Source organism: Symsagittifera roscoffensis, chromosome 4 (assembly GCF_963678635.1).
Source record: "Symsagittifera roscoffensis chromosome 4, txSymRosc1.1, whole genome shotgun sequence".
Taxonomy (NCBI): domain Eukaryota; kingdom Metazoa; phylum Xenacoelomorpha; order Acoela; family Convolutidae; genus Symsagittifera; species Symsagittifera roscoffensis.
In genome coordinates, this window is record NC_087065.1 from 67,757,853 (window position 1) to 67,784,261 (window position 26,409).

General features: G+C 34.1%; 1 protein-coding gene across 1 annotated transcript in view; it reads right to left on the bottom strand.

Annotated features, from left to right (window-relative positions):
- LOC134843882 (neuronal calcium sensor 1-like) overlaps nt 1-26,409 on the bottom strand; it is a 40,562-nt gene that overhangs the window by 9,445 nt on the left and 4,708 nt on the right. Inside the window, exons 4-6 of the mRNA XM_063860204.1 lie at nt 4,432-4,556; nt 4,019-4,088; nt 3,620-3,690 (exon numbers count right to left, since the gene is read on the bottom strand). Of these exons, the coding sequence (XP_063716274.1) occupies nt 3,620-3,690; nt 4,019-4,088; nt 4,432-4,556 (266 nt within the window). The remainder of the gene's footprint in view (nt 1-3,619; nt 3,691-4,018; nt 4,089-4,431; nt 4,557-26,409) is intronic.

Below are 26,409 nucleotides of genomic sequence, written 5' to 3' on the forward strand. Positions count from 1 at the left end.
TTCCATTCACAGCTTGCACAAATATCTTCCGGCGCTGGCGGAATCATCAGCGTCATTTCGCCCACTATTAAGCCGGAAAAACGATTATATTGGAGCGATGAATGTCAAATATCATTCGAAAACCTGAAAAAGCAGGTGGCTAACATAGTAGAACTTCGGCATTTTGACATACACCGAGATACAAGAATTGTGTGTGACGCTAGTCATAACGGGCTCGGAGCGGTCCTTGAGCAACTAAATTCCGACGGCTGGCGGCCGATATCGTTCGCATCCCGGTATTTAAACGAGGCAGAGAAAAATTATTCAACGAATGAAATAGAAATGCTGGCAGTTGTGTGGGGGGCGGATAATTTCCGCAACTATGTGCTTGGAAGAAAATTTTTAATAGTTACGGATCATAAGGCACTAGTATCAATGCTAAATGGGAACAACAAAAAGCAGATTAACAAGGTGGTTAGATCGTCTTATACCGTTCGACTTTCAAGTAGAGCATAAACCCGGAGCAAAGATTGGACTCGCTGATTATCTATCAAGGCATGCCAGTTTGGAGCCTCAACCGGTTAGCACCTACGATAGTATGTTTACGGTGGCAAAAATTGGAAGAATTAGATCCGCCCTCGGATTTGAAAAGGAAACTTTTTCCAAAAATAGACTCGAGTATCCACCGGTTACTATTAATAGACGCGGTTGTAATATATCGAATAGAAAACGACCGGTAAAGGGCGAACGATCATGCGATGGAAATTGGACCAATCACAGAGCGACGAATCGCATTTCCGGCAGGTCAATTAAGTCTTGTAATAATTTAGTTGGGACTATTATTCAAGCAAACTTTAGTTACTTAAATTCTTCAAAAACACTCAAAATTTCTCCAAATTCTTCAACGAAAACTAAAAATTTAAAACACACTTTAATCATGGAAAAAAAAATCAGAAAATTCTTGGAACGACACCCTAGCATTAGCAGTAGCGATGAAGTAGAGGAGATTGATGTGGATATGCAGGCGGTTACAACAGAAGACGGGAGCACTAAAACAAATACTATTATTTCCATTCCGTCGGTTTACCCTGGCGAAAGATATCCACCGGTTAATCCGGAAAATAAGGTTAAGTCCGTCATTCCGAGAAATTGCAAAACCGTCAGTAAACAAACTTCCCTTCCCGAATGGTTTAATCTTCGATTCATAGAATCACAATATAATTCAGATCCACAATTACAAGCCATTATCGAATTAATTAAATGTAAAGATCCTCAGTTACACTCAAAAATTGCAGCGATGAGTAAGTACTTTGCACAGTATACTCAGGAATTTCACGTAAGAGACGGATGCCTGTGGATGGACGAGAGGCTAGTGATCCCTAACACCTTGCAAGCGGCGGTGGCCAATAGGCTACATTATTATCACCACGGGAAATCAAGTATGTACGACGCGGCTAAAGACATCTGGTACCCGTACATGTTCCGTAATTTAGCAACTATCGCCGGAAATTGTCACGAATGCACATTAGTGGGTAAGAACTTGAAAAACATGTGTTCGAAGAATGATATAGGGAAAATACCTGAGCCAAAAGAACCGAATGAATCGGTACAACTGGATTTTTGGGGGCCCATTAACTACTTGAAGGAGTCTAAAAAGTATGTTTTGGTGGCGGTGGATCGGTTCTCACGTTGGCCATTGGCTATGGTCTGTAATTCGAACCGATCGGATAAAATTCTTAAATTTTTAAAAGCATACATAATTGCCCATGGAGTTCCCCGCCAAATTCGAGTTGATCAAGGAACAAACTATATGTCTAAGGAGGTTAGGGCATTTTGTCATGAACAAGGAATTGAAATCCTCATCTCGCCAGTGAACGACCATAGGGCAACAGGATGAGTCGAACGCACAATCGGCAGCAGCAAAAATTCAGTACTGACGTATGCGCGGGAGGATAAACCGGAACCCTTGGATCGAATGGTCGAAAGAGCCCTCGGAGCTTTAAGATTTGTTAAAAACGCCACCTTCAACATAACACCGTTCGAAGCGCACCACGGCCGGGAAGCTAACACGGTCCTAAGAAATTTGACTAAAAAACCTACTCTACGGAACCTAAATTGGGAAAATGTAATACGATCAAAATCTGCATGTTTAGATGAACGAGACCCAATCGCCCAAGCAATGCCGGAGCCTATGGATACCAACTGGGGAATCCGATCGGACACTGAGTACGACCTGAAAAATAGGCGACGACCACTGAAATTGGCTGATGATCAAGCCGTTAACCAGGAGGATGAGCCTGGAATTGTGCGGGCACCAAGTGACTCAGTAGAAATAACACCGGCAGTGGTGATGCAGAGGACCGGGGAGCGGAGTATCAATAGGTATAGACCATTAAATTCGGACATAGTTAATCAAAGTAAGCATACTATTGAAATGGGAAATGGTGCTGTGCTTAGAAAATCGGGAGTAGCACTAAAGAAGGCAAAAAATCAGAAGAAACGAGCGCCGAGACAAATCGCGGCACCACCAACGCCATGGGACCTAAAAAGAAAGTTACTAACGTGTGGTAACCAGCCAAGCAGCGCAAAAGGCACCAGGGGAACTTTCCATAGCACCATGGGAAAGAAGTCACGATTACAAAATTTGGAAATCGCGGAGGACTCAGACTCGGACGCGGAGGACCATTTGCCGCTAATTACATCGAACCAAGCCAGACCGACAAGTGGGGGAACAAACGTTGGGGAAGAGGGACAAGGAACGTCTAGTGGGGGACAGGACCAAATACAGCCTGAAATCATAACGACTCGACCAAGTAATTACGAGACAGCAACAGACTACACAATTGCGCGTGAGCAGGAAATCGCGGAAAACCAAAGGAAGGAAGATACCGGAGGAATCACACCACAGGAGACGGAACGCGAGGCGGAACAAATTCCAGAAATTCCAGAAACTAAAGAGAAAAAGCGGGGTCGGAAACAACGACTTGTTTCCTACTCAAGTCAAGATTCAGCTAGTTCACTGGATGAAACTAGTTCTAGACGGTCGGGAAGAAAACGAACCGCAGTGACTAAGATGGGGGCAGTCATGATCGATAACATCCAAAAGACGGATAAGCCGGGAGCAAAATAAAAAGGAGGAGAAAAGAAAGTATGAGTAACAAACTTATAAACAACTTTAAAAAACTGTTATCTTATGGAGGTCCAGGGAGAGGGCATGCTGTGAAACGGCAAAAACTCAAAAGTTTGTGTTCTAAAGGTGTTGTAGTTGATTGACAAAACTTGTTATTAACCCTATTGATTACTGTTAACATTGATGCATTGGATACGTTGATTAGAGTCATTAATTCTTACAAGGAGGGAAATGTCATAGTATCTAAATTTAGTTCATGTTCCATTTCTAGTTGTGCTATTAAATTCATTTATCTGTCTGGCGCTAACTGGTATTTAACCTTCGGAGTTTGTCTGTCACCTTCGGATGACAGCTATTTTATTGTCTCCGACTAACTTTATGAACTACGGTTACTTATTAAACAGGATTAAATTAACACCTCGAAACCGTCTTTTCACAGTGTAAGGAAACTAACAAAGGAATAAATAAGACGGCGACTTGCAATTGAAGAAAGTAACTGAAACTGCTCACCGCGAAGGAGACATCTCCGGAAGAGTTCCGTCGGAAGGTGTTGTACACGAAGTGGGCATACTGACTTGTATCTACAACACACATCTGTTTCGGATTTAGGGAACAAACTATGTTTTTGGAGATACGTGAAATTATTCTTAAAAAAGAGTCCGTATCAGTAGCTTGCCGAGAGGGGGGGTTTTGGGGGGCTTTGGGGGCTCTTCCTCCTTAATTCTGATTGCCATAATCTCCTTTAGCACTATTTTTTGAACCCTAATTTTGGTTCACCAGCCTTGTATGTTAACTTTTTTTTATCTCGGATGAATGACATGTTAGTCTTCAAAAAAGAGAAAATTACCGGGAAAAGTTGCCTATTGAAAAATAAATTAAGTTTTTCTGCAAAGTCATGTGAACATTTACCTCCGATTGGGAAAAATTGCTGGAAAACAGTTCGAAATATTTCCTCTGTCAAAATTCCATTTGGGCATTCCTGAAACAATTTCTAGTAGTTAATAAAGAAAAATGGGGCAATTTTTGAATTCTTCAAAGTTGGCATCCAATTAGACTGGACATAACTTTTTTATTAAGTCGAAAAATTTCACTATATGAGCTCTTCCTAACTCCTATTAATACGTATATTTTTACCACGCTGCACAATTTTTAGAAAAAAAAACTGATCAAAATGACTTTTTTGCGCATTAATTTCAAAGATTGCCCCTTAAACCCTTTAAATCTTTTTATATTAGCGCCGACGACTCTCTAGGGACATTTTTGAGGTTAGTCAACCAAACAGGGGGCCTTTGAAAGACTCAAAATCCAAAAAATAACAGTGCCTGTTTGAATCTGCGGTAGATGAGTTTGATTTCGTCTTTGGAAAAGAGGGAGTCCTTGGCCAGAGCCTCTATGTTTTGAGGCTTCTCCCGCACGCCCTGGAACTCCAGCTCTTCCAGGAAACTGTCTGCACAAAAGTCAATCAACCAATCAGTGTGAATTAAAGAGCAAATTTGGAATCAACCAATCAGTGTGAATTAAAGAGCACATTGGGAAGTCAGAAGTCTATATCTCGTTTTAAATCTGATAGATCTAACTGGACGACATAGATAGCTGAAGTGTATTCAAAATTCAATTCGCAATACAGGCGCAAACCTTGCTAACAAGCATCGGCAAAAACATTTTAAAAAAACTAAATTGGAACCTGATCTAAACTACATTTTATAATTGGATAAATTGGATATTTTACCACTGTAAAATATTTAATATTAACCAATCATAATCCATCTAACTAACAACCCACTTATTTGTAAGTGACGAAATTACTTGTAATTTCAGCACCAGAGAGATTTGAATTTAACTTAGAAATTAGTTGCCTCTCCAAGAGAACTTCAGCAGTCGCAATAAGCCAGTATACTCTAGATCTATTGAGCCTAGCAGAGACTAGTTAAACACCCTGAGACTAGTAGATATAAGAGTAAGATTAGGATCGGTATTAGACTAAGAAGTTGCACGAATCTATCCGGCCCAAAATAAGATAGCGTGACGAGCAGACGGTGTACCCTATCCGAAATTACTCTATGAGTTTAACAAATACCACCTAAACTCATCTGGTGCGACCATAAGTCTCGAATAAGACCTTAATAGCTTAGAATTAACCAAAAATAGATTAGAAATTAGACAAAACATTTTCAAAATGTTACACGATAATAACTTAATTGAAATGTCTCTACGACTCAATAGATCAGAGCCGATATTCCGCACAATACTAGAACTACCTGGTATTGGAAGAAGACCTCGAACAAGAGAGGATATACGACTAAGTAGAAACTTACCATTTAGTTGTACGGCAAAACCCAACACAAACTTTTATATTTAGAATCTTATTAGCAACGAATTTAGATTTTCATTTGCAAACATAAAACTTTGAAGTAAATCTTCATGAATATTTCAGGCGCTAAACAAAATTATCAATGTACAATAACGATTGATAAAAAGATCTCAGACCGTTTTCTTCATTTCTGCAGTATTATATAAAACATATTTGAAAAATATTTATTGAAAATAAAAGTAAAAATAAGTAGCATGACAATAAATTGTTAGTAATCATAAATCATCCTGTTGTTCCAGCTTCATCACCTAAACATAACAGCAGTCATAAACTCACTAATATCATTGAAAAACCTAATTTTAAACTTAAATTTACTTAATTTCAAAAATCAGATCATCAAGGCTTATCCTTGGATCTTAATAAATTTTAAATCTCACTAAATTTAAAATCTGATCATCAAGGCCTATCCTTGGATCAAAAAGAACAATTTTGTTCTCCCCCACCCATTTAGCAAATGTCTAACGACCTCAAACGTCGATTCACTATCCAACCTTTCCAAAAGACCCAGGACTAATAGAAATTTTACAATAAAACTAACCATTCAAATTAAGATAATTAGTGAAGAACTTCGGTTATTCACCCTTCACTTGAACCCTCCTCTTAACAGACCCAGGATAGATCTTAGACTATGTAAGTTTAAAATAGTATCTAATGAACTACTTGCGTTCTAATTATACCTGAACCTTGTGGATCGATTCACTATTCTCCAACCCTTGAACACAATCACTACCCCTAAGTAAGATTAAGTAAGTTAACACCTTAACTTAGACTAGCCACGAGAAAGTAGAACATCATTCTCCGGAATCGATATACTTTTCTCTCCAACCCTGAACAAAAAGACCCAGGTTAAGCTAACCAAAAAATCGTAAGGACTAACAGTCTAAGGAAATATAAATAACTAACAACTTCTTGCATCCCTCATCCTAAACCTTATGTCATTCAAAATTTTAGGAAATAAACAAACAATCGTTTTACACAACAGTGAAATAGATAACAAAAAAGACGATCTTGTAATCACACCTCATACAAAAACAGTTGGATACATTAGAACAAAACGACAAACAATAAAAAGGAAAATTATAAACAAACAAAGACAAATCACACGAAAAAGATTTTCAAAAAATAGAAACGCATTTTCTGAATCAGAAGTCAATAGTTTAGACGAACTATACAAATTAAAAGAATCAATAGATAAAAATTGTCCCATCCATGATCAATTATATTTTTCCGACTCAGAAACAACTTCAAATTCATCAAAAAGAGGAAAAGGAAGAATAAAACAGCAATACAAACACAAACCAGTACACTTGTATAATTGGAATCAACCAATTAGACACATCGATAGTTATATATTAACAGTCATCAAACGAAAAAATGAGCCACACTCAAAGTGACGAAAGTCCAGATGACGAAGCAGTTTTTCCCTTTCTTATAGATTCACTCGATGATAGAGGACAACACGATTTTTGCAAGAACTTACTCGTAAATTTGTTTGAACCAGGAATCAGCCCATGAAAAGCAAAATTCCCAGATGTAAAAATCAAAAGACAAATTATTGAACATTATTTGAAAGACATATGTAATCTAACACAACAATATGGAATCTACACCATAGAATTCAGCACACCAAATACAGCCCATCGTAAATATGTAATTCAAACAGACGATATTGAATTAGAATTCTCAAAAGTATTCATAAAATATATCAAAAGCATACAATATCATAATTCACAAAGAGCAAACTCCATATTCATTAACGAAGTTTTTGCAACAATATATATAGTTATATATCTATATTAGAAAAAACAGAAGTTCAAAGTATATCACCAGCTGAAACATCCAAACATACAAAAGTACGAAAAGAAATCACAGTATTTTCAACATTTCTACATATAATTCGCAAAAATTTTACAAAGGAAGATGTTTCACAAAACACTAAACATGATTTACAAAAGATTTTAGCATGGTTTATAATAGATTATTTCACCCACAATTTAGATTTAATTTCACAAGCAAGACAAAGTTTTAGACCTCAAAATACCAATGACGACACTGTTCTTTCAGAACAATCAGATTACGTTTGGGACCCTGACTGGTCTCATCAAGCATTTCTAATTATCCCACAAGCTATCTCAAGTCAAGCAATAAGTACAATATCTTTTCACAGAGATTATGTAAAAGTAGTACCATTAACCATTGATGCAACACCATTGAATTATAATACATTTTTACCTGATACACGAAACAATAGCTTAAATTCAACAGTCATAGATAATGAAAATCTCAATGGAACCAGAAATCTTACACAGCAAGATATTCAAACACCATCACACTTCATAAATGAAGAAATCGTCCAAACAACAGCAACAACTACACAACAAAGTATTTCACCAATACACCCCAATCTGACAACACCAAGAAATACAAATACATCACTAACACAGGTAACCTTACAATCAACCGTTAAACCTTCGGTTGCTCCAAAGTATTCACATATGGACTATCAAACGTATATACCAATGACAATACCGTCAAAAACACAAAGACCGTTCACAAAAAACACTTTTGCAGAACACAATTATAATTATGCTCACAAACAAAAAACAAATCAAACCCCCAAAAAAATACACAAAATTTAAATCACGTATGTTCACATTATTGGAATCTCCCAAAAACATCGACCAATTCAGTAAATTTTCCAGATAATCCACAACCTACACAGGATTATAGTGAAAATTACCCATTCTTTCAACAAAATAAAAATAAACAATATACACCATATAATACAAACTATTTATCATCTGAGGAAGATGATTATCACCAACCAGATATTTTTGCACCATATACTAAAGAATATCGCACACAGAATCCGCGACAATCTCAACCATCTCAAAATATGAAAATATACCCACAAAACCCAACAGATATACAAAACCCACAACAAGAAACAACTTCAAATTCATCAAAAAGAGGAAAAGGAAGAATAAAACAGCAATACAAACACAAACCAGTACACTTGTATAATTGGAATCAACCAATTAGACACATCGATAGTTATATATTAACAGTCATCAAACGAAAAAATGAGCCACACTCAAAGTGACGAAAGTCCAGATGACGAAGCAGTTTTTCCCTTTCTTATAGATTCACTCGATGATAGAGGACAACACGATTTTTGCAAGAACTTACTCGTAAATTTGTTTGAACCAGGAATCAGCCCATGAAAAGCAGAATTCCCAGATGTAAAAATCAAAAGACAAATTATTGAACATTATTTGAAAGACATATGTAATCTAACACAACAATATGGAATCTACACCATAGAATTCAGCACACCAAATACAGCCCATCGTAAATATGTAATTCAAACAGACGATATTGAATTAGAATTCTCAAAAGTATTCATAAAATATATCAAAAGCATACAATATCATAATTCACAAAGAGCAAACTCCATATTCATTAACGAAGTTTTTGCAACAATATATATAGTTATATATCTATATTAGAAAAAACAGAAGTTCAAAGTATATCACCAGCTGAAACATCCAAACATACAAAAGTACGAAAAGAAATCACAGTATTTTCAACATTTCTACATATAATTCGCAAAAATTTTACAAAAGAAGATGTTTCACAAAACACTAAACATGATTTACAAAAGATTTTAGCATGGTTTATAATAGATTATTTCACCCACAATTTAGATTTAATTTCACAAGCAAGACAAAGTTTTAGACCTCAAAATACCAATGACGACACTGTTCTTTCAGAACAATCAGATTACGTTTGGGACCCTGACTGGTCTCATCATGCATTTCTAATTATCCCACAAGCTATCTCAAGTCAAGCAATAAGTCCAATATCTTTTCACAGAGGTTATGTAAAAGTAGTACCATTAACCATTGATGCAACACCATTGAATTATAATACATTTTTACCTGATACACGAAACAATAGCTTAAATTCAACAGTCATAGATAATGAAAATCTCAATGGAACCAGAAATCTTACACAGCAAGATATTCAAACACCATCACACTTCATAAATGAAGAAATCGTCCAAACAACAGCAACAACTACACAACAAAGTATTTCACCAATACACCCCAATCTGACAACACCAAGAAATACAAATACATCACTAACACAGGTAACCTTACAATCAACCGTTAAACCTTCGGTTGCTCCAAATTATTCACATATGGACTATCAAACGTATATACCAATGACAATACCGTCAAAAACACGAAGACCGTTCACAAAAAACACTTTTGCAGAACACAGTTATAATTATGCTCACAAACAAAAAACAAATCAAACCCCCAAAAAAATACACAAAATTTAAATCACGTATGTTCACATTATTGGAATCTCCCAAAAACATCGACCAATTCAGTAAATTTTTCAGATAATCCACAACCTACACAGGATTATAGTGAAAGTTACCCATTCTTTCAACAAAATAAAAATAAACAATATACACCATATAATACAAACTATTTATCATCTGAGGAAGATGATTATCACCAACCAGATACTTTTGCACCATATACTAAAGAATATCGCACACAGAGACCGCGACAATCTCAACCATCTCAAAATATGAAAATATACCCACAAAACCCAACAGATATACAAAACCCACAACAAATGCATATACAAAACCCATTTAATACACAGTCTTTTCAACCAATACAACCACAAAACCCAATGTTAATGCATTCTTATCAACCAACTCAAATGCAAAATGAAATACGGCTTCCATATTACCTTCAGCAACACGAAATAACAAAAAATCAACTTTCAAACTTTTCACAAATGCCAAATGCCGCAGAATCACTACAGATGACAATGAATCCATACCTCATGGGTGGATCATCAATAACATCCAATAAACCACTGATGGTATTCACAGGAACAGACCCTGAATATTCTGTAGAAAATTATCTAAATGCAGTAACAGCAAATTTAATTTTAAATATAGGACCCGAACCAATTAATACGCCACTACATCAAAATTGGATGCATAGACGCACAGCACTAATACAAACAACCCTAGATGGCGCAGCTCAAAAATAGTTTTCAGTATTATCCATAGAAATAAAATCAGACTGGAACAGATTCACACAAGAATTTTCAAGAATGTTTGACTCTGAAAGAAACAAACAACATCAAAGAGTTTTATGCAACGAAATACGCAGATTACCAAATGAAACAATTAAACAATTAGCAGTACGAATCAAAACACTAGTTCAAAAAGCATATTCACTTAATACACATGACAAAAAAACACAAAAAAGTGCCAGAAATTTTAATGATGACCTTAACACCTCAATTAAGGAAAATAGCAATAAAAAAGAGAGCATCTCATCCTTTCTCAATTCGAGAACCAGACTTAGATTTTCGAAAATTAGTAGATAATTTAGAACAAGAAGAAATCACAATGAAACTCGAAGAAACAGAAAATCTAAAATTACAATATGTTAATCGTATTGAAACAAATACTACACATATAAATAACATACAAGAATCAGACACGGACCTGATTGAAAAAATCATTGAAATACTAAATATCTACGAAAAACATCCAAAATTTAAAGGCAAACCAACCTTCAAAAAATGGTGTAATTATTGCCGACGATACGGACACAGTATTTCCGAATGTAGACAAAAACAACAAGACAATCAGAATAAACCTCAAAACTCAAAGAACTAAATAAATCGTTCTATCAATACATGAAAAAATACCAAAATCTAACAAACAAAAATATATTTAGTAATAAAAGTTCAGGAAAACCACTTCCGAACAGCCCACATTACACAAGGAATCAATCACCATATAACTCAGGTTATAGAGGTAGATCACCCGAACGAGGAAATACACGAAATTCCTCACAAAATAGATATAATCGATCGAATAGCCAAAATAACCGAAATAACTATTCAAGATCAAATTCCAATACAACACAATTCGTTTCTGGATCCAGTTCCCAATCAAACCCAAGGAATAGACACTATGCCAATAATCAATCACGAAACTCATCATACAACAGAAATAGAAACTATTCAAATTATAGAAATAGAAGTTATTCAAACAATCGAAATCAGAATTACCCGAACAATCGATCAAGAAATAATTCATATAATAGATCAAACCATCACAGATCAAACGATAATTATCAAAACAGATCACAAAATATTTCATAAAACCGAAACTCAAGTTACAATAATTGATACAGAAATTATTCCCAGTCACCAGACAGGAAAAATAACCGTTACCCTGATTCTAAACATCGATACAGAAGTAGCACACCAAAACATCAAAGACACATTAATCAAGTGCAAACAAATGAAGAAACAACTTCAGACCCCCCAGGTATTGATGGCACAGGAAGTAACGAACTACAACTAAATCATATAAATTGTGAATCGTCAGATACAGAAAGTGATACACATAATACCATCTCTGTAAATATGATAACAGTCGAAAACGACTTTGAACCTATCATATATGGACAACTTTTTACTTCATATATATATGAAAATCAATTGGAACTCCTTCACATTTACTATATTGATCCCATTGATGAAACACAAACTACACAAGAAGTAAACGTAATTAACACGGTAATTAAACCCGATAAAAAAGACGAAACACAATGCTCAAACACAAAATATATTTATCAAAATATACAAAAAGAACAACCCAGAGAAAAAATTTGGAAAGTTCCATTTCTCTTAGAAAGCCCAAGAATCAAAGAATTTCAACCACCAGATCTTGAAATTGATTTTTTAATTGATTCAGGAGCAGAATCAAATATATTTAATATTCCCACATGGAATGAAATCCTAACATTACATCCAAAATTAACACCTCTTGAAACCTCTAGTAAATTAGTAACAGCACAAGGATCAACATTAGTAAATTATAGGAAAAATCCGATTATTTCTTCTCCCCACGAGAACAATGGAACAAAACAAAATTTTAAACAAACCGTTTAAACAAATATTTCATATTACTGATATTAAGCACAATATCATTGGCATACCATTTATATCTAAATATATACCAACAATCAACATCCTCAATAGTAAAATACAATTCAAAGACAATACACAAAAACAAAAAATACAGCCCTAACATTCTTCCAAAGATTAAACAAACCACCACCATTCTTCTCAAAATTTTACCCAATTTACAATCAACAACGGAAACACCTGAAACCACTATCAGGAAATATATATATAATTTTTCAATAAAATAAGTTAACCAGTATAACAAAAGTCAAAATAAACAACAACTTTTTATGTCTGACTTCGAATTTAAACCTATTCACAAATTTTTCAAAATTACGATCGCATCCATAAAATATTCAAAAATAACGAATTCCGACATCATTTCATTACATGTATCATATCAAGTACACCATATCAAGTACAATACACCATATCAAGTAACACTACCCTTAGGAGTTTTAAGATATTGTGAAACAAATGCTACTATTTCACCTATAAATGAAGTAGCCTACCGCGTTAATAATATACTCCAATTATTAGATATTTGCCAATCCACAATTCTTGACGAAGAATTATCCATAAATAATAAAATAAGTAATGAAAAAAGAAACACAGATTACTTCACAAAAACACCATATTTTAAATCAACATTCAATATAACAAATTACACAAAAGAACAACAAAAACTTTTAACAATGTTTAATTTTGAACATTCACAAATTACACAAACCGAAATTGATAAATTAGCAAAACAACTGTTAAAATATTCAACAGTCTACGCAACATCAAAATTTCACGTTGGAAAATTAGTTCATCTCTACACCTCCCGTTAAAACCCGACGCAGTTTTCAAAAAACAAAGAGCCAGTAAAGTACCGATTCACTTGCATGACAAGGTAAACAGATTACTTGACATTTTAGAATAATACGAAATTATCTCACCAGTAAATAAGAAAGAACAACCAAAAGGTAACACTTTTATTAACCCTGGTATCATTCTAGCAAAAGGTGAATCACTAAAAATAGTTTTAGAAGCTAGATATCTCAATTCTTTAATTGACGAATCAAAATGAAATTGGCCTAATGAACCAATACAAGTTATCTTGACAAAGATAAATGGTAAATATTTCGCAACCGCAGATATGAATAGTGCATATAACCAAATGCCACTAGATGAACAATCACGACGTTTAACACAATTTGTTATTGGAAATCAATGATATGAATTCAATCGCTTATTCTATGGAATATCCATAGGACCAGCAGCTTTTTCAGCCTTTATGAGTAAAATTTTTAGACCACTAATACTCAAGAAAAATGCAATCACATACTTAGATGATGTTTTTATGCAATCACAAACCAAAGAAGAAATGTTTACAGTTTTAGAACAGTATCATAAAATACTTCAGAACAAAAATCTGAAGGCAGCTCCCAATAAATCACACTTCTTTCTAACACGAGTTAAATTTTTAGGACATAATATTGAACGAAACACTATCAATCCATTAAAATCACGCATTGATGCTATTCAAAAACTTCAGCCACCAACAAATAAAAAGAAAATCCAAGAATTCCTCGGAATGTTAAATTTCTTGAGTAAATATGTTTACAAAATGCAATTATACTTAAAACCCTTCTATAATATCCTCCGACAACAAAATAATTTTGAATGGACTACTGAACCTCAAACACGATTTGAAGAAATTAAAATACTTTTAATTGAACACAATTCAAATACAATTCCAGATCCAAATCAACCATTCTATGCAGTGTGCGATGCTTCAAATTTTGGCATCGGCGCAGCATTGCTACAATCACATAGTGGAACAAATAAAATAAACCTTATATCAGCAAATTCACGATTATTCACTCAAGCAGAGCTACGACTCTCAACTCTAATGAGAGAATGTACAGCTGTAATTTATACACTTACAGAATATGAATTTCTGATACTTGGATCAAAACACCCAACAGTTCTATTCACAGATCACAAATCAATTATTTTTCTCTTTACACAAAAATCTAATTCAAATCATAGAGTTTTTAGATTTCAACTAATTCTAATGAAATTTCCAAACTTACATATAGTTTGGACAGCAGGAAAAAACCTTGCGTTACCAGATACATTAAGTCGGAATACACCACCTGAATTACTCACACGAAAAACTACAGTTGAAATACCACAAAATATTAAATTTTATCTCGCAAAAGATGAAGCATCACCCCGACTAGAAAGCAAGTATGCAGTAAAAACTGACATTGATCAATCACAGATAAATAATCTACAACATTTCCGACTTTACTTAGATTCAAAATAATCACTACGAAGTTGATTTACTAGGAACATCAACTTTCAAACCAATTCCATACTCACAATGGATAAAAAATAACACTCAACAAAAAGAACAAAACAACATTCGCATTAAAAAGACCTTTCTCCCTTAATCGAAAAAGAAAATTTAACCGATAAAATAAATCTATCAGGACCGCAAACAAATGATTCAAAATACACAATAAATCAAGTTTTTGACCTCCATGACCCACTTGACACAATTCCCCTATCAAAACTAGAAATTGACAATATTTTTCTCACCCCAACAGATAAAATTACACTTGAACTCTTAAAACAATATCAAAATCTCGACCCAGTAATTAGACAATTAAAATCATGGCACAAATACAAAACTAAGCCCGTAAAAGCAGATACCACAATTTTAGGAAATAAAACACTCCTCCGCTATTTTCGAAATTTTAATAACACAGCAATTAATGAAAATACAGATCTTTTAGAATATAATTTAAATGATTCAAAAGTTCCCTGCCTTCCTTTAAGTATGATATTAATAGCTTTTAACATCTCCCATACACAAAATACTAAAGGACACTCCGGGTCAGAGAAAACATACTCGAACTTTACACAAAATTTTTATTTCCCAAATGCACCAATTTGGATAAAAGTATTATGCAATGATTGTATAATATGTCAATTAAACAAACCTTATCCAAATCAAAAACAAATAGCACAAAAACAAGATTTTAAAGGACAAAGTTTATATTTTAACCATCGCATTTCATTCGATACAAAAGGACCAATTTCACCATCTTCTGAAGGAAACTCCTACATTATGGTCATTGTTGACGCATTTACACATTATGTAGCACTCAACCCAGTACCACATTGTAATGCTTATTATGCCTACACGACGCTTTATGAACATTGGATAGCTAAATTCGGACTACCCGAAATCTTAGTTACAGACAACGGTACAGAATTCATAAATATTGAAATCATCACACTATGCCACTTATATAACATCAAACATAAACCACGAACATCTCATGCACCTTGGACAAACGGTTTAGTCGAAGGTATGAACCGTTCACTACAAGAATATCTCCGATGTATCATAAATGGAAATGATACAAAATAAACAGAATGGTCAGCAGATGTAAAATCATTTCCCTTAGCATACAATTCACAAATCACGACAACTTTAGGAATGTCACCATACGAAAAGGTTTTTAATCAAAAGCCACGTAAACCAGTTATGTTTATAGCAAATTCCCATAAAATTGCACAAGGTTATTGCCAACCAAACAAAGACTCAATTTGTTATAACCTACCTTTACACACACATGATGAAGATCATTTTCATCACCCACAAGTTCTTAAATTAGCCTCCGGTACACACACCGAATGGATTTTAAATAGAGATAAAAAACACTATGAGATTTACCAAAAAGTAACAAAGAAATTGTTACAAAGACAAAATATTAACGACCAAATTAATTCACGCTTTACACCAGCCACAGATTTAAAAATTGGAACATTTGTCTTAATACCTAACTTTAATACACACAAAGGAATCTCTAAAAAATTACAACCCCTTCGAAAAGGACCATACCAAATAATTGCCAAACACACTGACGTAACGTATAAACTCACAGATTCAAATAAAAAGGAAATTGTTCAACATCGTAACAATCTATTGCCCTACTACCCAAAAGAATACGCGCTACGCGAATTAACTCAATTATATTCTTTCACAGGTCTAAAAGTTATTCAAAATCATTCACATACAGAAAAAGAAATAGATGAACAACACAACGTTCATCATGAAAAAAAAATCAGAAACAAACCAAAACTCAAAACAATACAAAAACGCCAGACCCAAAAATACCTCAAAAAGAAAGAAAAAATAGGAAAATGATAGAAAAAATTCTACCACAAGAACAAGTAGAAAAATCAAAACATAGAGAATCATCACGACTTAGAAATCAACCACGTAAAAACTACAAAACATTCATCCCACAATCTAAAATATTAAAGAAAGTTGAATTTCAAAAACAAATTTAATTTTAGAATAAATAATTTTTGCACCTCTGGATCATTTTGAACTTTCATTTTTCAAAATAACATGCTGACAAACACGCGACAACTCTAGTTTAGATTCAGCCAATAGGATTCACTTAAATCCGTCACCTTCTATATCTCTAACACCAACCTATTAGCCGAAAGATATTAAACTCCAGGTATATCTATAACTATAACTTTACAAACTCCAGGTCAAAAATAAGCAACTCGCTAATACTTGACAACTAAAATAAATACCACCATAATATTACAACCCTCCCCTATCTAATAACGCAAAGATCAACAATATTTTCCCAACTCAGACCTCAAAAACCCTCCAACCAAAAATGGTAAATTAGCCTAAAGTAAAAAAGGACCATATTCATTTGGCCTAAAGTACAAATATCTCAAAATACCCCCGATCACCCGACAAATAAAAACAAAAGCAAAGAAGACCCCCCGAACACCATAAAATTAGCCCCCAACAACTTTTCACAAAACTCAACCCACTTGTCAAAAAATCAATAAATAACTCGACCACACTTGAATCTCGCCTCAAACAACAAAAAAATTCGACAAAGAAATCATTTCTTAAATGCTCTTCTCTCGATCAGTCAATATCTTTAAAAATACTATTTTAAATCTTTTAATGAACTTTTTCATACTATTCAAACTTTTGTTCATATTTCTATTTGATACTTTTGAAGCTTTTATAATCATTTTAATAACTTTTTGCAACATTTTTTAAATTTTCTACTCCCTATTTGAAATATATCTCCAACTTTCCCAAATCATTGATCATATTCACAGGTACGATAATCCAAAGTCTATTTAAAAGATACGAACAATTTTTAGTAGAACAAATATTTTTTTACTATTTGTAATCTTCATCAGATTTTTATCATCCCTAATACTGACAATGTGCAAATGTGTAAAAAAGGCAATAATCACATTCGCCTTAGCAACAATCCTTTTAATTCTTTTCATTGAAGAATACTACAATAAACATAAATTTTCGCACTAGAAAAAATCAATCAGAACACTTTCAAAAATTGCTAACCAACAATCACAAAATCAGTCTTCACCGACATCATCCCAAGAAAACCCAATAATACCTACAACTACCCAAAACCCCCAAACATCCACACGAATTTCTTTCCAAGATAATTCATACACTTTTGAAGGACGACACGCTCGCTTGTCCGAACCATTAGAACCAGTTCAGCGACAGGCACCCCTAAGTGAACCAACATATAACTTGTACCCCACATTACCACAAGAATTAAGTAGAATAAGAAACATTAGTCAAAAGCAAAATACAGTTGAAATAAATAGACAAATTATACATCCAAGACGAAACTGAAGTTTTCAAACCCCTAGAGTTCATTTTGATATACCCCAATCACCAAAAACAACTACTTCAGAAAACCCAAATAGTACATTACCAGAAACTCCCCCAAACCTTTCACAACGTAGCACCTCAAGTATACCCTCAGATTACTTAGGTTCAACACCAACATCTGAACAAATACGTGAAAATCCCTTTAACCCCCCCCCCCAATCCCACAACACGACTACCATATTGGACAACACACTCATATACACAAGGTGAACCAAACTTAGTAAACGACCCAATAGATATTTCTACGGATACAACACTATCATCACTACCAGAAACATTATCACTACCATCAACACCATCATTAAGTCAAATTTCACCGACGCTTTTCCATTTAAACTTTTCAAATAACCTCGACGCTAGATATCGCGAACAATCATCAACAAATATCCCTTTACGATTAGATTGGAACACATTCGTAGCACCCCCACCATTATTTGGACAACATCAAGAAAGTAACAGACTCCACAGTTGGGCACTCAATAGACTACAATATAGACAAGATATCCACGAAGATATTCGTGACCACAATATTCAAATACTACAACAAAATAGTCTCCAATTAAAATTCGAAATCACGATCAAACTTAATAATATTGTTCAACATCCCTACCTACCCATTAAATCCACCAAATATAACAGCTCAACCGCTACCACCACCATTTATAACAACTGAAGTAATCTATAAATACGATAGATATACCAAAAACACAATTGGTTACATCACATTTTATAACCCATACTCAGGATTATCATACACATGTATATTCTAAAAATTTTAACATTTCAATCATCTTTTTTCTAATATTTTTCGAACAGAACACAAATCCTTCTCCTCGCACAGGACCCCAGGATATATTAGTAACACACTACGATTGTGAAGAAAACGAACAAAAAACACTTCACAAATATGCAATAAATCAAGTATCACAGTGCGAAACAGAACCACAAGCTATAGAAACTACAAATGTAATAGCAACACTGTATTCAAAATCCCGAGCAACAACAGTCACAGGATATAAATTTACAGCAACATTTTCCGAAAAGAAAGTACACTGTTCACAAGTTTCCAATGGAAATAAGAACCGACTTGATCACGAATCATTCTATCAAAGTAATATAGAACGACTTTTACATCTAAATCCCGATGATTGTAAAAACGAACTACTCAGACTAAACATCACAAGAAATAGAAACACAGACAGGAAAATAGTAAATTTCCAAGTCTTTGCCGATTCTGTACACCAAGCTCAGCTTGAAAGATATCAAGGACATATAAAACTAGACGAGAAATACCCATACAAAGGCGCGCACATTGGAATAAATGACCCCTCAAACTGCAAAGCAGACACAAAAAATAAAGGATATCAAGAAATAAAGTTTTTCGATTGGAAATTTCAACTCGAAAAACTACAACTCACACGAGATCTATCAGATAACACAATGATCTATCAAGGAATTAGATTACCCTGCAAAAATGATCAAGGTTATTGTGACCCTACAACCCGGACACAAGCAACTATTGTTTGGTTTCCCGAAGATACATGCACAACATTTCAAGTAGCAAAAATACACGCTCGAATGATAAAATTTCATAAAAAATATTTTAAAGAATCAATTCCATACGAACAAATAAATCCATCCCGAAAACAAAGTAATGATTTTAGAAATATTCATGATATAGAAAATAAGTTTTCAAATATATCAAGAAACAGAAATTGCATGCAAATACAGAAATCCACTATATAAAACACAATATTCTGAAATACTTGTCGAATACGAAAAAGGTTTCGACATGACCACTGGAAAAATAAATTTGACCCTTATGCCACAGGTCACCCTTTAAATGAAGGAACATCATACATACCAGTTAACTTTCAAAAAAGCATAGGTCAACCTGGTGGAAAACTAAAGCCACATGACAGTAGAAGTACACGTTTACAAGAACTATCACTAATGAATAACACCTATTTCGGTAATATTCATTACGATATTCACTTAGATATGAAGTTAGACTACACAATTAGTCGAATTTTTCAAGAAAAGTCACTCTCCGAATTAGAAACACTTCACCAATTATGCGAATTGGAAAGGACACAAATCCTACAATCACTCGCACTAGCAGTACTAAAAATACCCTACGCAGGATACTTATTGTCAGGAAATAGATCAACTTTTCTAGACTACGAAGGAAATATTTTATGGTTATATACTTGTACCAAAAAAATATCACCACTATATGTTTTTGAAGATAAATGTTGTTATAAAAGAATCCCTATATTCTATAAAAATAAAGTTTATTTTGTCGACACACTTTCAAGACGAACATATTTTTGGGATACCGCAGTCCCATGTGGATCAGAAAATAGCCACAATGTAGTACAATTGAATCGTGATGAAGATAAATTCTATCTCCTTACACCATACCCTACGTTAATGCAATCACTCAAAAAAATTTCACCCGAAAGCATCAGAGCTATTGCTCGTATTCCAAACATTGATTTACAATCAATTGGAATATATTCTAAATCAGATATTCAACATCACATTAGAACACAACAATTTCAAGAGTTATTAACACAAATGGATACAATACAAAGACAGTCAATTGACCAGAATCTAAGAAAACTTGCCGAAACTGCAGGATTTGCTGATATTTATACACAAGATTATAGCGGATATTTTGAAGACATTAAAGACTACATATATTTAAACGGTGAAAAATACAGACCACAGCATATTTCACCTATAAATATTTTCAGTTTTGTCACCCTAAAAAACAAAATTCTAGCTTTTCTAGGATGGCCCTATTACATCTTAGAAAAATTAACTATCTTATACGCAATGTTTAACTTTATAGGATTTCTTTTCTCACCCTTAAAAGGAATCTATAACACATGCGCTATACACACACAAGTAAACAGACAAGCAAGTGTAGCACGCATACTGTTTGCAGAATTTTTTGGAATTTTTTCATCATCAATAAACAAAATACTTCTAGATACACAAATAAAAGAATATAACACGAAAATATCCACAAGACAGAACACTTACAACGAAGACCACAATAATGACCCCTACCACAAAACCATTCATTATCATTAGTTCCCCGTAATTTCCGAAACCTAGCAATCACAAATAATCCAAATTCTAGACCAAATATACCACAAAGCCCCATCCAACATTTAATGACACATCATCCACAAAATGATAATACATACGAACAAATTATAGAACAACCCCACGCCACCACTTTTCAGTCTCAAAATAATCATTTTTTTAGCCCACGATGAGCCGACAACTTGGATCCCTACATCGCTCAAATTCCCGCCCAGCCAACCTCCAAACTCAAATCTCAATAATCTCACTTTTTGCTTTCCCACCACCCGATTTTCCGATTATTAATATATCATCAAGCACGAATTCTGATACTAACTCAGATATTTCAGTTTTATACTCTATCTCACAATTTAATAACCCTAATATAGAAACCCCTGACAAATTTGCAGACTCCGAACCATCTCCATCAAGTTATACTCAGACCAACTCCTCAGTTTTTTCAAAACCCCCTTTTCAACCAATTCCATCAAATCATTCACTCCCATCCGTTTCCACTCCTTCTTATGCTTCGCAAGTAACCCCAACCTATTCTCCACTTCATTCCGACAGATCATATAATAATTCCCCAGATACCCCCCAAATTTCCCAGGAACTCGATAATTTTGTTACCCTACAACAACAGTTAATACACCCTAACACCCTCACAATACATCAAATATCATCCACACTAGAATCCTCAAACCCACCTACTCCTACACCCTCCTCAGCTTACACTGCATCATTCACACAATCATCCACATCCACCGAAACACCTAGTAGCACTCACCGAGCTTATCGCACTTTTAAACGAAAATTCCCGAATCACCCGTTCCCGACCAAACCCGGAACAGCCTGCTAATATACTAATCATCCGCAACACACAAACACGAAAAATTTTCTTGCAATCACCTTACCCTCATTTCCACAATATACATTAAACACACCTAACGATACTAATGACACACGTAGTTTTGTAGATGATTATGTTTCAATGCCAACACTTCATTGAACAGCTTATTCTCATTTTACTAACCACCTTTGCCTACCACTAACTAATACTCATGACAACATAGAAAAGAACAAAGACATGTTATATAGACTCACTACAACACTAACACCTCGACAATTTACTTACGTAGGATATAAAAAATTACTAAAAACATTCACTGCACCCCGAGCTAACGAATTTACAATAGAATATTACGACCATAATATCATCCGACCTAATCGAGACCAATTTTTAGATGAAGACCGCTTCGCTAACCCGCAACTAACAGAAAAATTTTTCATCAAAACATCATACGTATTCACACTTAATATTTTTGATAGAAAGTATGATCGCATCATTTCAGAATCACTAGCTGATATTCAAGCTTACAAAAGATTCCATGACAAATTTCAGTTATTTTCACTAACCTTTCACTTTCTTTCACCACATGAACGCAATTTGCACTGTTCCCACGATATTATGTTACGCACTAAACAAACCCACACATATACATACTATCGTTTTATACAAAATCATTTTGATTTGCATACCCCATCAAGACAACCTCACCATTGTTTTCAGTTTCTTAACTCAAAATACACGTCACCATTTTTCCTTAATTTTACATATTGCATCAAAGATACTAACCTCCACGGCATCCTCCGCATCTATGACCCAGTTACCCAAATGTATATATTTTGTCCCATCACGAAGACCCTTAATGCCGAAGAATCCAGACCCTTCCTTATCCCGCATGAATTTATCCAGCCTATTGAAATACCAATATGAGAATTCATTCACAATACTAAATACAATCATAAAATATATAAACTCATTCAAAACACACCTTACGAGTTTGCAGTAGGCACTGAAGAACTAAAAACCATTAAAGCACTTCAATTGCTTTGGCCACTGCTACAAACTAAAAACATCATACGCATACTAGCCAAATTACTAACAACATCAGATATGATACACGACATCTTCCCCTACGGCTTTTTCCCAGAAGATTAACAGGTAAGTATAATTTAAAATACTCTTCACTAATAAATTTAAATTAGTACTAACCATTTTTTATCAATGTTTGATTTATATTTCTAGTCTTCACACCACGATCATCTAAAAAACAGAAAATAAAAATAAAAATACAAACTTGTTAAATTCTCTTAAAATTCGTTAACTTCTTGCACTAAATAGTGTAATTAAAATTCATACCAAATGTAGTAATTTTATCTATAAATTATTTCCCCATGAAGCAGTAAAACTACTTACGATGAAAATTTATAATTTTAAATTTCCCCGCAGTAAAATTCAAATTCTATGCAATAAATTGATAAAATGAGAAAGCAGTACTAACCTTTTCAAATATTTTCATTCACTCGCACAAGAATTCTATCCAAACTCGCACAGCTCGCCCACGAAGAATTGTTTAAATAATGATTTTAAGTTTCAAGTTTTCACACTCAACAACTCTAACACACGATAACAAGTTTCAAACTTTCTTTAACCCGGTTGGAAAGGAATTATATACTAAACCAAACTAACCAACGCAGCTTACTAAACACCACAAATCATAAAATAACAGCATGACTAAGAAAAGAAAACCAACGGTACCCAAAACGGATTAACCCAGATTAAAACTGAATAATTTATTCTTTTGAAGACTATTATAAAGTCTAATAAAGAAATAATAAAACACAAAAAAGTCGCAAGACAAACCCATACCAAAAACAATTTGATTTTTGAAAAAAGGACACAACCAAACTAACATAAGAAAGACCAACATAAAACCAACATAAAACGTTATCACATAACAGGACCTCTCAAAGAAACAGCATGAAATCATACTCCCACTCCTGGCCCAACCCACCAGAGAGGACGTCCTGAGCATGCTCTATAGCCGGCCTAACCCACCGCGCTACATCCACGCTTTGTGACCACACTTCTATTTTTAATAAGAGGTACTCAAGGGTGAGTAACTCTTCAAAATAACCAAACTAAAACAAAACGCTTTTGTGAAAACGACTAACTAAAATCATGATTAAAAAATTGAATTAACATAATTTTATAAAATGTAAATCATACTTGCAGTATATAGATCAATACACAACAACAAAGACGAACATCCAAAGACTAGATGATCCCATCACACTCGAACAAAAGAATGGCTAAGCACAACCGACATGCCGTCCACAATCACAACTCAAAGGATTTAGAGTATGACTTGACTTCGCAGAAGAGGACTTCATTGAACTAGACCAATGACCACCTCGATGTACAAGTATACGTACAGATCCGAGTTACAAGGCATCCCTTCCACACACGATCTTCACGCCATTCCCAGACGAGGTTGCACACAAAACAAGTTCTCTACATAATACAGAAAAACCCGTCATAGCAAACCATCTTGGAAACGGATTGATTTCATTGGGGATCACAGTCGTTGTCAAAAGACGACGTAATAATTTCCTGTTCATAATTCCAGCGTCCTGGAACTTCTTTATCCAAGCGGAACCGGACAAGAATACGATGTTCACCAAATACCAACGTTCATCATCCATCCTTCAAATTGCAGAAATATAATTCTAAAAAACTCTGTAAAACCCGGATGGGTGGAACCTGATCTAAACTACATTTTATAATTGGATAAATTGGATATTTTCCCACTGTAAAATATTTAATATTAACCAATCATAATCCATCTAACTAACAACCCACTTATTTGTAAGTGCCGAAATTACTTGTAATTTCAGCACCAGAGAGATTTGAATTTAACCTAGAAATTAGTTGCCTCTCCAAGAGAACTTCAGCAGTCGCAATAAGCCAGTATACTCTAGATCTATTGAGCCTAGCAGAGACTAGTTAAACACCCTGAGACTAGTAGATATAAGAGTAAGATTAGAATCGGTATTAGACTAAGAAGTTGCACGAATCTATCCGGCCCAAAATAAGATAGCGTGACGAGCAGACGGTGTACCCTATCCGAAATTACTCTATGAGTTTAACAAATACCACCTAAACTCAAAATGCTTAAAGTTTTTTTTATCTTCCAAACTTCACGATGTTTTCTTATGTTTAGGAGGAATTTGAATTCAGTAATAAGCAGTAAAGCTAAGAAAATTCAGCCAAAATAGGGTAAACTTAGTAGTGTAATAAAAGTCGGAAATCATTTTCTCGCCCATAAAAAAACTGTTAAACTAAACAAAAAAAAATTTTGAAAACTTTTGCAATCAAAATCACTTTTATGAGGGCATTATAATGGTACTACAGTTGACCCCCTACAATTTCTATTTCGGGTACCTGAAATCAAAGTAAAATATTCAACCTAGCCCATATTTTTTCCCACTCTTTCAAGTGGACGGAACAAATAGGGAATAAAAACTACGTTTTATCTTTATAAATTTTTTCAAATTTAGCTCTTGAGACTAAATAAGTTTCAAGTTGCTGTTTTCAACATTATTTGAAAGACTTTCCTCAAAAGTTTCATTTTTTAACTGTATTTGTTCAAACTTGGTGCATAATGATATCAACAATTGATGTAAACACATTATATGCTAACACATTATTGAATTGCGTTGCTTCAGCCCCTTTTTTTAATGCAACAAGTTCAAAAATTTCAATTCAATTGCTCACTTGAAATCGATTTTAAAAATGAATTAGCAAATTTTTCAAAACATTAGGTGCACAAAATCTAGCATTTTGATCTCCTATGATAAAAAGAATACTGGAGAATTCTTGAAAAATAAAAATCAAAATCTGAAACAATTAGGGATTAAAATAAGTTTTCAAAAAGTACGCTCTACAATGTTTTCAAAAACTATCAAACTCCCAGACTTTTTTGTCGAAATCCTTTGAACTTGGTAAATTAAAATCATAACAAAAAGTGACAAAACAAATAAAAATTGAAACTGTCTTTAAAATTAAGTATCTGAACAAATTTAAACTCAAATGATTTTCTAATTTTTGCTTTTTGTTGGCAAAAACGAAGTCTGGAAGAAACTTTCCGAGTTTGATATATGAAACAGTTTTTCGACAACTTCGGTCAGCTGAATCCATATTTCCATAAAATC